Source organism: Pseudorca crassidens, chromosome 10, assembly GCF_039906515.1.
Source record: "Pseudorca crassidens isolate mPseCra1 chromosome 10, mPseCra1.hap1, whole genome shotgun sequence".
Classification (NCBI taxonomy): Eukaryota; Metazoa; Chordata; class Mammalia; order Artiodactyla; family Delphinidae; genus Pseudorca; species Pseudorca crassidens.
Window position 1 is genome coordinate 76,589,115 of NC_090305.1, and position 14,539 is coordinate 76,603,653.

The window sequence follows — 14,539 nt, forward strand, 5'->3', positions numbered from 1 at the left end:
CTTGTTCTCACACAAAGTGAAAGTCAAAGTCTTACGTCTTTGCAGTGACCTACACCCACTCCATTGTCGTTCCCAGTCCACCCCTAGTTCTCTGACCTCTGTTCTCATTCTCCACCTCAGTCATGCCACTCCAGCTGCTGCGGCCTCTTCTCTGTTTGCTGGATGGACATGCCAAGCACTCTCTGGCTTCCAGCATTTGTACTTCTCCTTTGCCTGGAATGCACTTTTCCCAGCCAACCACATGGCTCCTCTCGCCTCCCCACCTTCAGATCTTTCCTCAGACATCACTTTCCCCGAGAGGCCTTCTCTAACCTATTTGAAACTACAGTCCTCCACCCCCACCCCCACCCCCAGCATTCCTCATCCCCCTTCCCTGCTATCTTTTTCTTCGTAGCGTTTATTACCACTTTGCACGCTATATGTTTGACTTATTTTGTGTATGTGTGTTTGTTTCCTCTCCTCCAGTCTGTCGCCTTTTCAATCTGAAACTCATATCCTTCATTTGAGGAGTATTTTCTTGAATTATTTTGTTAATGATTTGCTCCCTTCTGCTTTCTTTTTCTTCTCTTTCTAGACCTGTTCTTTAGATGATGGACAGTTAGGATCAGTCCTCTTACTATTTTTATCTTCTCTCCTATTTTTGTCTTCTTGCCTTTTTGCTTTCTTTCTGCGAGATTTCTGCAGCTTTGTCTTCCAGTCCTTTAATTGAGCTTTTCATTTTCACTATCATTAATTTCATAGAGCCCTTTTTTTTTTTTTTGGTTCTCTGAATATTACTTTTTAAGAAATGACATTCTTGTTTTGTGGTTGCCATAGCTCCTCTTAACTCTTTGAGGATATTACTGATCTTTCAAAAAAGTTCTCTGTGAAGATTCTTTTGTGAGCCTCGAGTTGCCTTGTTCTTGCTTGGTCTCTGTCTTTTATGTCAAGGGCTTTCCTCAGGTGTCTGGTGATCCCTGAGTGTCTGATCATAGCTAAGAGTGGGGCATTAACTAGCTGATTAGAAGTCTGGGTGTGCTTGTCAGTGTGGGGTTCCCTGTGGGGTGAACTGGGTATACCATTGGGGGACCTCGGTGTCAGTGTCTTTACTTCTCTCTCCTTTGGGCTGGTTAGATTCTCTAGAGGAGGATCATGTTATCATTTTCCTGCAGGACACGAGCCTGGCTGCCAATTTGCTGGGAACCGGTGGGAAAAGAGGGCTGGGGGAGAGGGCTGTCAGCATTGGCCTATAAACATTTATTCAAGCCCCTGTTTTCTGTAGGGTAGCCTGATGTTCTTCATCCTCAACTATGCCTGATGTCCCCTAGTCTGTAGACCCTCTGTTTACCCTCCTGCCAGGGTGCGGTCAGGGAAAGCCTTAAAACTACTCAGACAGGAGAAGGGGAACTGGGGATTCAACTCCTCCTGAAATAGACTTCCAACCCATCCTGTCACGTTTACCTTCACCCCCATTGCCAGAGGCACCTGGTGCTGTAGTTCTTGAGGTTCTTTGGTGGCACTTGTTTGCTTCTTGGCTTTTCCTACTGCTGGTTTATGATTCAGTTTATTCAGGTCTGCTAAGTCCATCTTCTCTCCAAATTTCATGTTTCCTCTCCAGTTCTCTTTCTTTGTGTGTTAATGCCTTTTAAAATTTAAATTTTTTTGGGTTTATTAATTTTTAAATGAATTTACTGACGTTTTAGTAGGGTTTCAGGAGGGAACAAAAATAAATGCATATGTTCAATCTGCCATCTTTGCCTGGAAGTCTCCCACCTGAGATTTTATGACCATTTAAACAACTAAAAACTGTTTTGGTCAGTTAATTACCATAACACAGAGAGCTGGTTCTCAGTGTCACTTAGAATAGTGTGCCATCCTTCATTTGTCATCTCAGAAATCTGAGGGCGGTACTGAATAATCGAGGCATGGAACACAGAACTGTTAAAAGCATGGAGTCTGTTACATACCTAATTACCCTGTGGTAGTCGGAAGGTTACTTAGGAACCATAATGTGAGTAAATCAGTTTGTGGGTTTGTTGCATGCATAAGTTGTCTATTTGTGTCAGTGCTGTCTTTCTTGTCTTGAATTGTAAGCCTCTGGGGCCATGGGAAGCACTTAGTGTGCTGTTGGAGATTTAAAAAATCATGCTTATAGGTATTAAGGTGATCGTTTGCGTTTCATTATCACTGGCAGTCAGGGCTAGAACATTATTGTCTTCATGTGCTTTTAAATGCCAAGCGTTTCAGAAAGTTAGATACACTTGGGCTTGAACTGTGCAGTACTCAATCATGCTATTAATGGTTCCCACCACTGGATTCTCTATATTAGGGAAAGTTTAATACCCGGGGCATAATTATATCAAAGGTAGTTTTTGATAATTTTTGAAGATTTAATTGAACAGACATTTACTGACCACCAACTATCTGTTAGGTGCTTATTTGGAGTCATATGTAACATGTTGCATATTGTTAGAAAGAAAAAGAACCTGGTCTAGTTTTTATAAACCTCCTTCATGAATATCTTATTATATAAAAAAAATTCAAATCTTTATTTATTGGCTGGGCCGCGTGGGATGCGGGATCTCAGTTCCCTGACCAGGGATCGAACCCATGCCCCCTGCAGTGGAAGCGCAGAGTCTTATCCACTGGACCACCAGTGAATTCCCCTTTCTTTTTGTTCTTAGTCTTGTTGATAATGTGAACTATTGGAGGTTCTAGGGGAAAAGTCATATACACATGTGTCATGCCACATCCAGCCCCCAACATACACAACAGGCATCCTATTTTTTCAGAAAAGGTTGTGTTATCAAGTTAGCTCATTTTCCATCTTATGGACAATGGTTACTAATTAGTATTAATTTCTGTTTCTTCCAGTACCCTGGTCATGTTGGGGCTTTGGTTTTTATATGTTTTTAAAGTGATCATTTAGATTATATATAAAGTGACAGGATGAAAGTATTGCATTAGTATGTCATGACCCTAAACTGCACCGCCTTATGCTGCATATAAAAACTATATTATTGTGTTACAAATCAGTATGTGAATTACTAGATTTTAAAAATGTCGTCTTGAAGCTGAGGGAGTATTAAAGTGAGCTTAGTCAACTAAGCATATTCAACAAAGATAAGGATATATTTGAAATAAACAATAGCCCAACCTTCACTTTAACATACAGTTTAAGAGCACATGCTCTGGAGGCAGACAGGTCCTCGATAGTACCCAGACCCTCCTCTGGCTCACTGTGTGACCTTGGGCCCTAAGCCTGAATTTCCTCCCCTGTAAAATGGGGAGCGTAATAGTATCCACTTCAGAACTCTGTCAGGGTTAAATGAGATGATGTATATAAAAGCTTTTGGCATAGTGCCTGCCACGCATAAGTGTTCCTTAAGTATTAGCTAAGACCAAGGCTCATTAATATTATTAATTAATACATATTATTAATATGTAGTATGCTTTTATTCATATTCTGTAGATTCTGTCATTTCTGGACGATGTTGAAGAGTTCGATTGAGGTAGCTAGATAATTTATTCTAAAGCATTTTTAGTTGTGATTCCCCCCCATTTTTTCCTTTCATTAATTCATAATGCTTTACGTTGGTGTAATGATGCTAGGATGTAAACCTGTCCAGGGCTGGTGGTGCTTTTGCCAGACCCCCATTTAACAAGGTTTTAGAGTTGAAGGTTTTGGAGTTTGAAGTGAACAAAGGGCTTAGGGCGAAGGGCAGCCACTCACCGGATGAGGAGGAGAAGGTCCAGGTAGGCTTTTCTCACCACATCTATTTGGGCGCCGGATAGGAAGCCATCATGGAGAAAGTCGCCCGTGTTAGTCATGATGCCGTGTAAAGCATAGAGATCACAGAGGCGTTTGAGCACCTGCTGAATTGCTGGTTGATTTTCCAGTTTCTCCAGAGCTTCTGTAAAAATCTTCACAGTGACATAGTAGAGGTGTGCCTACAAAGACACAGAGATGCGTTAGCCTCTGATTTCTGCCTCGACAAGTCATGCTGGAAGCTTGGCAAAACTGCTGGAATAAGATTGCCGTGGCCATGTGTTTCCCAGCAGGCTGACAAGCAGCTGCCTTTCTACTAGCTCACCGCGTCTAACTGAGCCTTTTTGACAGGGGTGTGTGCACGCGTGTGTGTGCACACGTGTGTGTGTGTGCGTGCTGGGGGCTGGTGGGCTCTGGAACTTGGCCCTTAGTTTCCTCATTTTCCTTGGGCCACTCAAGTAGGTTTGAAAGCAGAGAGAGAGAATACAGCAGTATTGGAGGCTGACCTGGGGACAGTGGAGGACAGCACTGCTTTTCTCAAGAAAACAGCTACTTATTGTCTGCCGTGTTCAAGGCAGTGGTTGTGTGTGTGTGTGTGTGTGTGTGTGTGTGTGCCTTGAAGTGAGAGAATAGAGGTTCAAGATGTACACAAAATTTATCCTAGCTAGAATGTAAACTCCTTGAGGTAAGCTATTTAGCCCATATACAACAGTCCGGCTTCGTCGGTGGTTAAAATAATACTTTGATGCTGGTTGGTAAGTGACCACTGCCTTCATCTGGCGAGAACCTCCTCTGCCAGGCTTCTTCCCAGGGATGCCCCCTCCTCCACACAGCCCAGCAACTAAAGGTTTAACGCCGCCTGACCCAGCAGGAGGCTTTAAGGACCCTGCCTCCCTTAGGTCTGAAGTCCTTTCTGATTGGTGGGTGCTCCTGCTTTACTGGTTATTAAACCCTTCTCCCTAAGACAAATGCACATTATTTTTATCTGGTAGGATATACGAGTTCTATGGGAGGAGAGAGAAAAGGAGAGCATATATATTAGGTCTTCTCAAATTTTTATGTGTGTACAGATTACCTGGGGATTTTGTCAAAATGCAGATTTTGGAATAGCTCCCCAGTAATGCCCATCCTACTGGTAGTGACTTGAAGTAGCAAGGCTTAGAGTGTCTCGAGGGATCAAAGGAGTTTACCCGAGGGACAAGGAATGAGGGTAAAGTCATTCTTAGGTAGGGGAGAACTGCACGGGCACAGGGCTATACTTTCAGGAGGCTGCAGCAATTTGAGGGTAAGGTGAGGTGATGACAGGGAACTGTGAAAGTTAGGGTGGACGGGCAATTGGGACCCAGGTCGATGAAGGGCTGTGAATGACATGGTTGGGATTTTATTCTGTGGGGGTCAGGGGGCCACCAGAGTCTTCAACAGGCCAGTGACCTGATGAGGTTTCTCACTTGGAGTGGATCTGCCTTTCCCAGGGAGGCCTCACGTGGGTGCTAACAATACCACTTTGCCACCTGGACCTGGGGTGCTCACAGCCATGCTGGGTTTGCAGCATTTGAATATGGAAAAGGAGAAGATGTGCTCTGCTGCCCCTGCTGGGTCAGACAGCCCTTGGTGTTCAAACTGGACCCAGTTTGGCACAGCTGGAGAGCCTCAGTTTTTTCACTTAGGCCCTGTTTCTCTTTTCTAATCCGAGAGCCACATCCTTAAATTCTCAGGGACCTGGGTTTAAGAGTGGAGTGATGAAGAGCTGCCCAAGGACCTCTGCCTCACAAAGCAGGAGGAGGACCAGAGAGAGGAAGGTGGCCTCTTCCTTTGGGCAAAGGCTGAGCCAAACCTCGGCACTATGCTCTGAACACGATGAACTTTATTTATTGTGTGTGTGTGTGTGTCTGTTTCAGTCTTGCTTCCTGCCTAATTTAGGGGTGGGGTGGGATGTGTAGCATTTATAGCCTAGGTGGCTCTTCAAGTTGTACAGGTATTAACTCATTGAATCTTCACAATAATCCTACAAGTTAGGTACTATCAGTAGCTCCATTTTGCAGATGAGGCGTCTGAGGCATCGAGAGATTAAGTTCCTTGCCTGCCCAAGCACTGGCTGGTGAGTGGTGGCAGTGAGATCCAAACCAGGGTAGGCTGCCTCTCGGTCAAGTTTGTACTGTTAACCCCTGTGCTGTGTTGCCAAAGCCACCAGAGACTGAGGCGAGATTATAATGGGCTGGGACCAGAACTTAGGCCAGGGTCCGGTCCTCCTCCTCCACCCCTCTGCCACTGTCCCCCCCCCACCCCCCCGCTGTGTTGCCATCACTCTACCTACACATTTGTGGTTTCCAGATGAGACCCAGTTGGGTACTTGAGGTTTCTGTAGAGTAGATGTCCTCCCAGAGCCCAAAGACCAGAAAGCGCAGATTTCCCTGCGCATTATGACTTTAGAGACTCGGCTTGGGCACCGTCTTCCCAGGAAGCCGCTCATCCTTAAAACTGAGGCTATGCTTACTTTCCCTCTCAGGGTCATTTAATATGAGGTAACCCTGGCAAGCAGCGTGTGGTGCATGGCCGGCCATGGGTTTGGAAAGCAGGCGAATCATGGGCAGGTGTGGCTCCTTTTTAGGTGTCTGGTGAGAGCACAGCATTTGCTTACCCTCTTCTGTGTTGACCCGGACGTTTGACACAGCAGGGGGTGCCTCTGTGACGGCCGGAGCGGAATGGAGGGTGGCAGAGTCAGTACCGGCGCCGGCCGATGTGATGGAGGTGGCAGGTCACCAGGTGGCGCTCATGCCCAGCCTGCCTGACCAGCCCTGCCCTGCCCGACCCATGAGGGAGGCTGCAAAACGCTTCTGGGCTCCCCTGTTCTAGCCTGCTATTTTTGGGGCCTGCTGCCTGAGGATTGAAGGGAACGCCTTGGTTTTCCAGCTGTAGGTAGGGCCAGAGTCCCAGCTGCCTTAGCTAGAGCTCAGCAGTCATTCCTACCTCCTTCCCACCGCATTGCTCCCTGAAGCCCGTCCCTTTCTCCTACACCCTTAATATCTCTGCATCTACCCACTTCTCTCCGTGCCCTCTTGCAGATTCATGGTCTGGATCACCCTCAGCCCTTGCCCAGACTGCTGCTGCCTGCTCCGTACTGGCCTCTAGCCTCCAGTCCATTCCACCCCCTGAAGCCTGTATGATCCTTCTAGAATGAAACTGATCGCTTCGCTCCTCTGATACAGACCCTGCAGAGGCTTCCCACTGCAATGAGAAACAGAAGTCAGACTTCTCACAGTGGTGCAGAAGGTGCCAGGCCTTGCCTATCTTTCCTCCTCCCCTATCCTCCTTCCTGTCCTGGTTTGTCTTCTTCCTTTAGGTTCTCCTTGGAAGGATGTACATCTCCTCCCAAGCACCATGCCTTTTCTTGCCTCCTCCTTCTACACCTCCTCATCCCTTTGCTGGGACACCTTCCTGTCCAAAGCCACAGCCTCCATCCCTTGCCTGGTTAATTTCGGCCCATCCTTGCAGTCCTGGCCTATACGCCGCTTCTGAGAAGGCTTTCTGACTCCTCAAGCTGGGTAGACTTGCACCTGCTCTGGGATCTTGTGGCAGCCTGTATTTATTTCCCCGTGACGGTGCTTTCCTGATCGCAGCCGTCTGTGGACGCTGTTGAGCCCCCAGTACCCAGCCTGATGGCTGATGTTGAGTGGGTGCTCAAATATTTGCTGACTGACTGTGCATTATGCGCAAACACAAAACGTAGTGGAAATGGAATCAGACATCTAAGGATTGCCTGTGGGGCTGAGGAGAGACTTGACCTGCTTTTCTATCTGGGAGGAAATATTTGAACAACCTGAAGCAAATCCAATAACACTGCCTCATTACACTTTTTCCCTAAGAGCTGCCAGTAAGATTGCTTTGGAGTTAAGTCCTTTAATTAAAATACCCTGGACTAAAGCCTTGAAAGTCAAATGAAGGCAGCCACTGAGCAGGGCTGGGGAATAATGGCAGAGTTCTGATTTTCTCAGCAGGACAACCTGCTGGGGAAACAAAACAGGTCTGTTTCAGCTTTAGCTGCTGGGCAGCTCACCTTGGCGGCCTGGAGATGTATGACAGTGGTCTGGTTCCATGCCTCGTGCCTGTCAGCCCCAGATTGCATGAGAGTCTGTAAGTGATGCACTGAGTCCTTTATGAGCCTAAAGGCCAAAGAAAAAAGGTTCTGTTTTTGAACAAGTGGGGAAGAGATGGGTGGCATTTGGTCCCAGGCTGCCTGGCGTCCCACAGAAGTAGAAATAATACCAATTTATTGACCATTTGTTTGTGTTACAAACCTAAGTACTTGGTATACGTTATCTCTTTAACCCTTTTAAGAGTAGGCATTCCCAATTTGCAGTGGGGAACACTGAGTGCTAGAGACGCTAATTAACTGGTCCAGCGTCACGTAGCTAGTAAGGAGTGGAGCTGTTCTTAACCTCCCGGCTGTAAAGCCTCAGGGCCCGGGCACCATCCCTTCTTTCTAATGCAGACTCCATCCTGATACCAGTGTTTTCAGGCCATTCAACTGACTGACTTCCTATGGCTGAGCAAGGAGAGTGGTTTTCCTCTAAAGGCTGGTGAAGCCTGTCAGTCACCCAGTCTGCTCTAAGTTCTACCAAAGGGACCTTAAAAGAAAAGAAAAGAGGAGAAAAGAAAACCAATCCTTGTTCTCCAAACCACGAAATTGGTAATTTGCCATTTAGTTAACCTTTATTCTTTTATTTTCTATTCCCTGCCCATCCACTCATGACCCTTGGAATTTGTATGCAAAACAAACTGTTTATTAAGCAATACTTATTTTGCTTTGTCATGGGATAGATAAGCACATGTCACATTGAGTTCTAAGCAAAAAGCAATATACAGCCGTCCCTTGGTATTTCCGGGGGGATTGGTTCCAGGACCACCACAGATACCAAAATCGAGATACTCAAGTCCCGGTATAAAAGTATAGTATGGTCACCCTCCTTATTCACAGGTTCTGCATCTGGGGATATGGAAGACCAACTTTGATGGCATTTTAATTACCCTGAGCAGCCTTATTTTGCCTGCCCCACTGCTCCAACTGAAATGTTAGTTCTGTGAGACCTGGTTTTTTTTTTTTTTTCCCTACATTGTGTCTTCGTTGCTGCGTGCAGGCTTTCTCTAGTTGCAGCGAGCGGGGGCTACTCTTCGTTGCGGTGTGTGGGCTTCTCATTGCGGGGGCTTCTCTTGTGGAGCACAGGCTCTAGGCTCACGGGCTTCAGTAGTTGCAACATGCAGGCTCAGTAGTTATGGCTTGTGGGGTGTAGAGCGCAGGCTCAGTAGTTGTGGCGCACGGGCTTAGTTGCTCCGTGGCATGTGGGATCTTTCGGACCAGGGCTCGAACCCATATCCCCTGCATTGGCAGGCGGATTCTTAACCACTGTGCTACCAGGGAAGCCCGAGGCCTGGGCTTTTTGTCGGACTGGTTTACTGATAGATCCCTAGTGACTGGAACAGTGCCTGGCAGATTATAGGTACTAAATATTTGTGGAAAAACATAAATGAATGTCCCAAGTTGCTTGTGATCTTGAAATGACTATTAACCATCCCTGAGACCACAGGTTAGGTTATAAGACCTCATATTATACAATGAAACTGTTTTCCAGGTTTTTTTGGTGTTTTAGTTGGGGAGGGGCTCAGAAGCTTTCCTTTCTAGGTAGCGAAATCTCGCCACCTTTTCCATGATGGTGTCTTTATTCCCAGCCCCCTGGCGTGTTTGGACATTCCTGACATACAGTAAGTGTCCAACGATATTTGCTGGATGACAGAATGGAGGAGTCCTTGGTCTTGTCTGTGTTACCTGGAGCCTACTAGACCCTGGAAATAAACATATACTATCCCTTGTTATAGTCACATTTTTGAAAATTATTTTTAGATTGTGGGATATTTCGAATATGTGAGCACAGTTGTCCCTCTGTATCCACAGTTTCCACATCTTCAAATTCAACCAAGAATCAAATATTTGGGGAAAAAACATTCTAGAAAGTTCCAAAAAGCAAAAATAGAATTTGCTGCATGCTGGCAACTATTTACATATCATTTACATTGTATTTACACCTATTTACATAATATTTACATTTTATTGGGTATTATAAGTAATCCAGAGATGATTTAAAGTAAATGGGAGGATGTGCATATGCAAATACCTACACATAATATTGCAAATCTGCAAATATCCCATTTTATAGAAGGGACTTGTGCATCCTGGGAGTTTGGTATCCGCAGGGGTCCTGGAACCAATCCCCTGCAGATACAGATGGATGACTGTATTGCTTTATTTATTAGTATTTATGTACCAATACATATGTAGTATTTACATATGGGTACATTCTTTGTAATGCAAACCACAGTAAGAACCTAAGATTTTAAAAATTCCTTGCACTGGCTAGAGGGGTGATGTCTTCCTACTATCTTGACCAGGATGGGGAAGTGATAGTGGTCCATGGCTGACAGGTTGAATTCTCCTTTCTGCCCCTGGTGGCAGGAGCTGAGAGGACTGAGGAGGTTGGGGAAGGGGGTGGTTTTTGGAAGAGTATCCTAGAATGTCCACCCAGCCAGTCCCAAAGGCCTTAGTGGGAAGGAGCCTGCCCCCAGGTGGGATGGTTGATTTCTGAGCTTGGCTTACCTGGCTGCCACGTGTGCCCAGGCCGTGGTGTAAAGCTCTGGGTGGAGGAAGTCGGCTACATTTTGGGCTGGGCACTTGGCCAGGTCAGGTGCAGTCAGGTATGCAACAGACTGAGGGAGAGACCTCTGTGATGTGGACTCCTGAGCCTGCAGGTAGCTCTTCACCAGAAACCTAGGGGGCAGGGGTACCAGCAGGTGAGGGGGTGGGGAGCCCTGAGGGACAGCCCAGCACCCCTCTCCCAGCGTCATGCACTCTTACGCTCCCCGTGGGAGAACCAGGGCCACCCACTTTCTTTCCCAGGTCCCTACTGAGAGCTACTCTTCACTCAAAAGCCGAAATGCATCCCGAGGCTGTAGCTTCTTTCACAGTGAAATGGAGCTGGAGCTGTAGACTTCAGACATTCTCAGACCATGAACATAAATTCTTTTGATACCTGAACAAACAGAATCTTTTCTCTTGGCTAAGATCTTATGATTCGGGGATTTATGATGAATTGTACAGTGATGGCGGAAATTAAATTTTCTTAGCTCATAAAAGGATAGATGCAAGATTGCAAGCATGTATAGGAGAACTACAGGTGACTCTTAGCTTCTTCCTTGTGCTAATCCAATGGTTAGCGGCTCTGGGTCAGACAACCCTGGATTCCTCTGCAGCTCCATGCAGACCTGTGTGACCTCACTTCCCTCAGCCTCAGTGCCTCCATCTCTAGATGAGGATGGGGTCACCTGAGAGGGGGTTTGGGAAAACTGAATGAGATAATATTTGCAGAGCACTTGGCACAGTGCGGGGCATAGAGTATCTAATACATGATTTTGTATTCCTTTTGTAATTTGAAAAGAAAAAACAAATGTTGTATGTTTAAAATTTTTTTAAAGAAATGTTACCTAGCCAATTTGCCAGCAGGTCCTTTCTCCCTGCCTGGAGAAGTATTTGGCCTGTCTACTCACCTGAGATAGACGCACGTGAAAGGCCTGGTCAGCCACGAGACCCACAGACATAAGAGAGAGAGAAAGAAACCGCCTGTTGCGGGGAGGGGGAATCAGCCATTCCTCCCTGCCTTTCAGGTTGGAGCCTCCTGGTGCAGACCCTGTGCTGAACCTGGGGATGCTGCAGTGAACAAGGCCGGCAGACTCCCTGCCCTCAAGGCCCGTCACACAAAAAGAGACGCAGTAGGGGGGCATCTGAAGGAAGTGTCATTTTAGCTGAGACCTGAAGATGAGGAGGAGCCTGGCGGTGGAGAGGATTAGGGGGAGGGAAGTGAGTGTGCAGGCCCCGAAGAAGAAACGTGTGGCTGGCAAAGTGAGCAGAGGAGAAGGTTGTGAGAGGATGGAGGGGAGGCAGGGGCCATGTCTTAAGGTCCTTGCAGGCCACAGTGTGGACTGTGGCATTTTCCTGTGAGCTGTGGGAAGCCATTGAAGAATTTCAAGCAAGGGAAAGATGTGATCTTCTTTAGGCTTCAAAAAAATCCCCCTGGCTGCCTGTGGAGGAAGGATGGAAATGGGGCAGGGTGGAAGCAGCTGACCAGTGAGGAGATTGATGTTGTCCTGGTGGAGGGTGTGGCAGCCTGGCTGGGAGCTGCATGAGTCTGGGGAGAAGTGGATGGATTGGAGACATAATGTGGGAGTTGGACAGTCTGCAGACGGTGGTCCCCAAAGTCTGCTCCCTCTGTGGGCATCAGATGGTGCTTCAACCCAGGCAGAAGCTTGGTGGGGTCCCTGAGGGTTGGACAGAGACGTGGGCCTTACCTGGCTGTCTGCAGGTAGAGCACCGTGTTCTCACCCTCGTAGGTGCAGGAGGCTGTCACTCTGGTGACCAGGGAGGGCAGGCCGCTCAGCTTCGAGTAGCCATGTCCACCACAGGCCCTGCGGCACAGCTCAGCTCCCTGGACGCAGAAGTCCGACACCAAGGCCTTCATACCTGCACTCAGTGCGTGAAGCTGCAAAAACAGGAAGGGGGTCAGGTGGCCTAAGGGGCCGTTCAGTTACAGCCATGCTTACCACTCATGGAGCACCCACTCTATGCTGAGAACAGCTCTGTGAGATAAGAACTGTTTCCTCAGCTCACAACTTTATGAATGAGAAGACAGACTCGGGTTACGTGACTCACCCAAGGTCATAAAAAGAGGCAGTGTTGCTGTAGGGGCAATAAGAACGAAGGAAAACTGTCTAGACCAGTGTCTCCAGGATCTTGGGAAGAGAGTGCTTCTAGGATTGGTCTCGCCATTATCCAGGAGCTGTGGATTTTGCTGGCAGGCAGAGGTTTTGGAGGGCTTGTCTGTGAGGATGCAGGTCCACCATCAGCCCACTGCTCTGGGTTGTAGGAGGGGCTGCCAGGCAGCCAACCTGGTTTGAGTTTTTGGTTCTTGAAAGCCCTTACCCATCTTTCACACTTTCAAGTCCTTGGGAGGAAGGGTCATGTCCCTTAACCTCTCTGTGCTTCACTTTCCTCATCTGTAAAATGGGTATACAAATGGTGCCTGCGGTACAGTTGGAAGGATTACTGAAGCAATGCTTACAAAGCACAGAGCCCGGACAGACCAAATCTGTATGTAAGGCCACCGTCCTTTATCTGAGAATCTTGGGTCCAGATGCGTTTTGTAATCAGATATGTTTTGAATTTTAGAAAGGTAAAGCAGCGCATTTAAGGTAGATTATATATAATACCCCTAGAGGAGTCCAGGGAGACCCTAGTGATCCAGTGTATTAATATTTTCGGCTGCAAAATGTATTCACACTCAGTGGGATAAATCAGGTTAATTCAGGTCAAACTGTGCCACCAAATGAGTTCTAAATGACTTTTGGTTTTCAGAGCTTTCCAGGTTTCAGAGACACACCAGGGGGGACTTCCCTGGTGGCACAGTGGTTAAGAATCTGCCTGCCAGTGCAGGGGACACGGGTTCGATCCCTGGTCTGGGAAGATCCCACATGCCGCAGAGCAGCTAAACCTGTGTGCCACAACTACTGAGCCTGTGCTCTAGAGCCTGCGAGCCACAACTACTGAGCCTGCGTACCACAACTACTGAAACCCGTGCCTAGAGCCCCTGCTCCGCAACAGGAGAAGAGAGATTGGTTCAAGATGGTGAAGTAGGAGGACATGAGCTCACTTCTTCTTGCGGGAGCACTGGAATCACAACTAATTGCTGAACAGTCATCGACAGAAAGACACTGGAACTCACCAAAAAAGTTCAAGATACCCCACATCCAAAGACAAAGGAGAAGCTGCAATGAGACAATAGAAGGGGCGCAATCACAATAAAATCAAATCCCATAACCGCTGGGTGGGTGAGTCACAAGCTGGAGAATACTTATACCACAGAAGTCCACCCACTGGAGTGAAGGTTCTGAGCCCCACGTCAGGCTTCCCAACCTGGGGGTCTGGCAAAGGACCTGGGAGGAGGAATTCCCAGAGAATCAGACTTTGAAGGCTAGTGGGATTTGATTGCAGGACTTCAACAGGACTGGGGGAAACAGAGCCTCCACTCTTGGAGGGCACACACAAAGTAGTGTGCACATCAGGACCCAGGGGAAGGAGCAATGACCCCATAGGAGACTGAACCAGACCTACCTACTAGTGTTGGAGGGTCTCCTGCAGAGGCGGGGGTTGGCTTGGCTCACTGCGGGGACAAGGACACTGGAAGCAGAAGATCTGGGAAGTACTCCTTGGCATGAGCCCTCCCGGAGTCTGCCATTAGCCCCACCAAAGAGCCTGTAGCCTCCAGTGCTGGATCATCTCAGGCCAAACACCCAACAGGGAGTGAACTCAGCCCCACCCATCAGCAGACAAGCAGATTAAAGTTTTACTGAGCTCTGCCCACCAGAGCAACACCCAGCTCTACCACCACCAGTCCCTCCCATCAAGAAGCTTGCATAAGCCTCTTAGATAGCCTCATCCACCAGAGGGCAGACAGCAGAAGCAAGAAGAACTACAGTCCTGCAGCCTGTGGAAAGAAAACCACATTCACAGAAAGATAGAGGACTATGTACCAGATGAAGGAACAAGATAAAACCCCAGAAAAACAACTAAATGAAGTGGAGACAGGCAGCCTTCCAGAAAAAGAATTCAGAATAATGATAGTGAATATGATCCAGGACCTCGGAAAAAGAATGGAGGCAAAGATTGAGAAGATGCAAGAAATGTTTAACAAA

At 47.4% G+C, this 14,539-nt stretch overlaps 1 protein-coding gene across 7 annotated transcripts in view; it reads right to left on the reverse strand.

Annotated features, from left to right (window-relative positions):
* ACOX2 (acyl-CoA oxidase 2) overlaps positions 1-14,539 on the reverse strand; it is a 35,730-nt gene that overhangs the window by 6,463 nt on the left and 14,728 nt on the right. For 6 of the 7 annotated variants that reach the window (XM_067754955.1, XM_067754953.1, XM_067754951.1 and 3 more), the window contains 4 exons: positions 12,140-12,330; positions 10,395-10,565; positions 7,803-7,908; positions 3,713-3,930 (listed from right to left, as the gene is read on the reverse strand). In XM_067754955.1, coding sequence (XP_067611056.1) covers positions 3,713-3,930; positions 7,803-7,908; positions 10,395-10,565; positions 12,140-12,330 — 686 coding nt within the window. Of the gene's footprint in view, positions 1-1,467; positions 1,622-3,712; positions 3,931-7,802; positions 7,909-10,394; positions 10,566-12,139; positions 12,331-14,539 lie in introns of those variants that run through there. The other variant, XM_067754952.1, reaches the window with a different exon arrangement.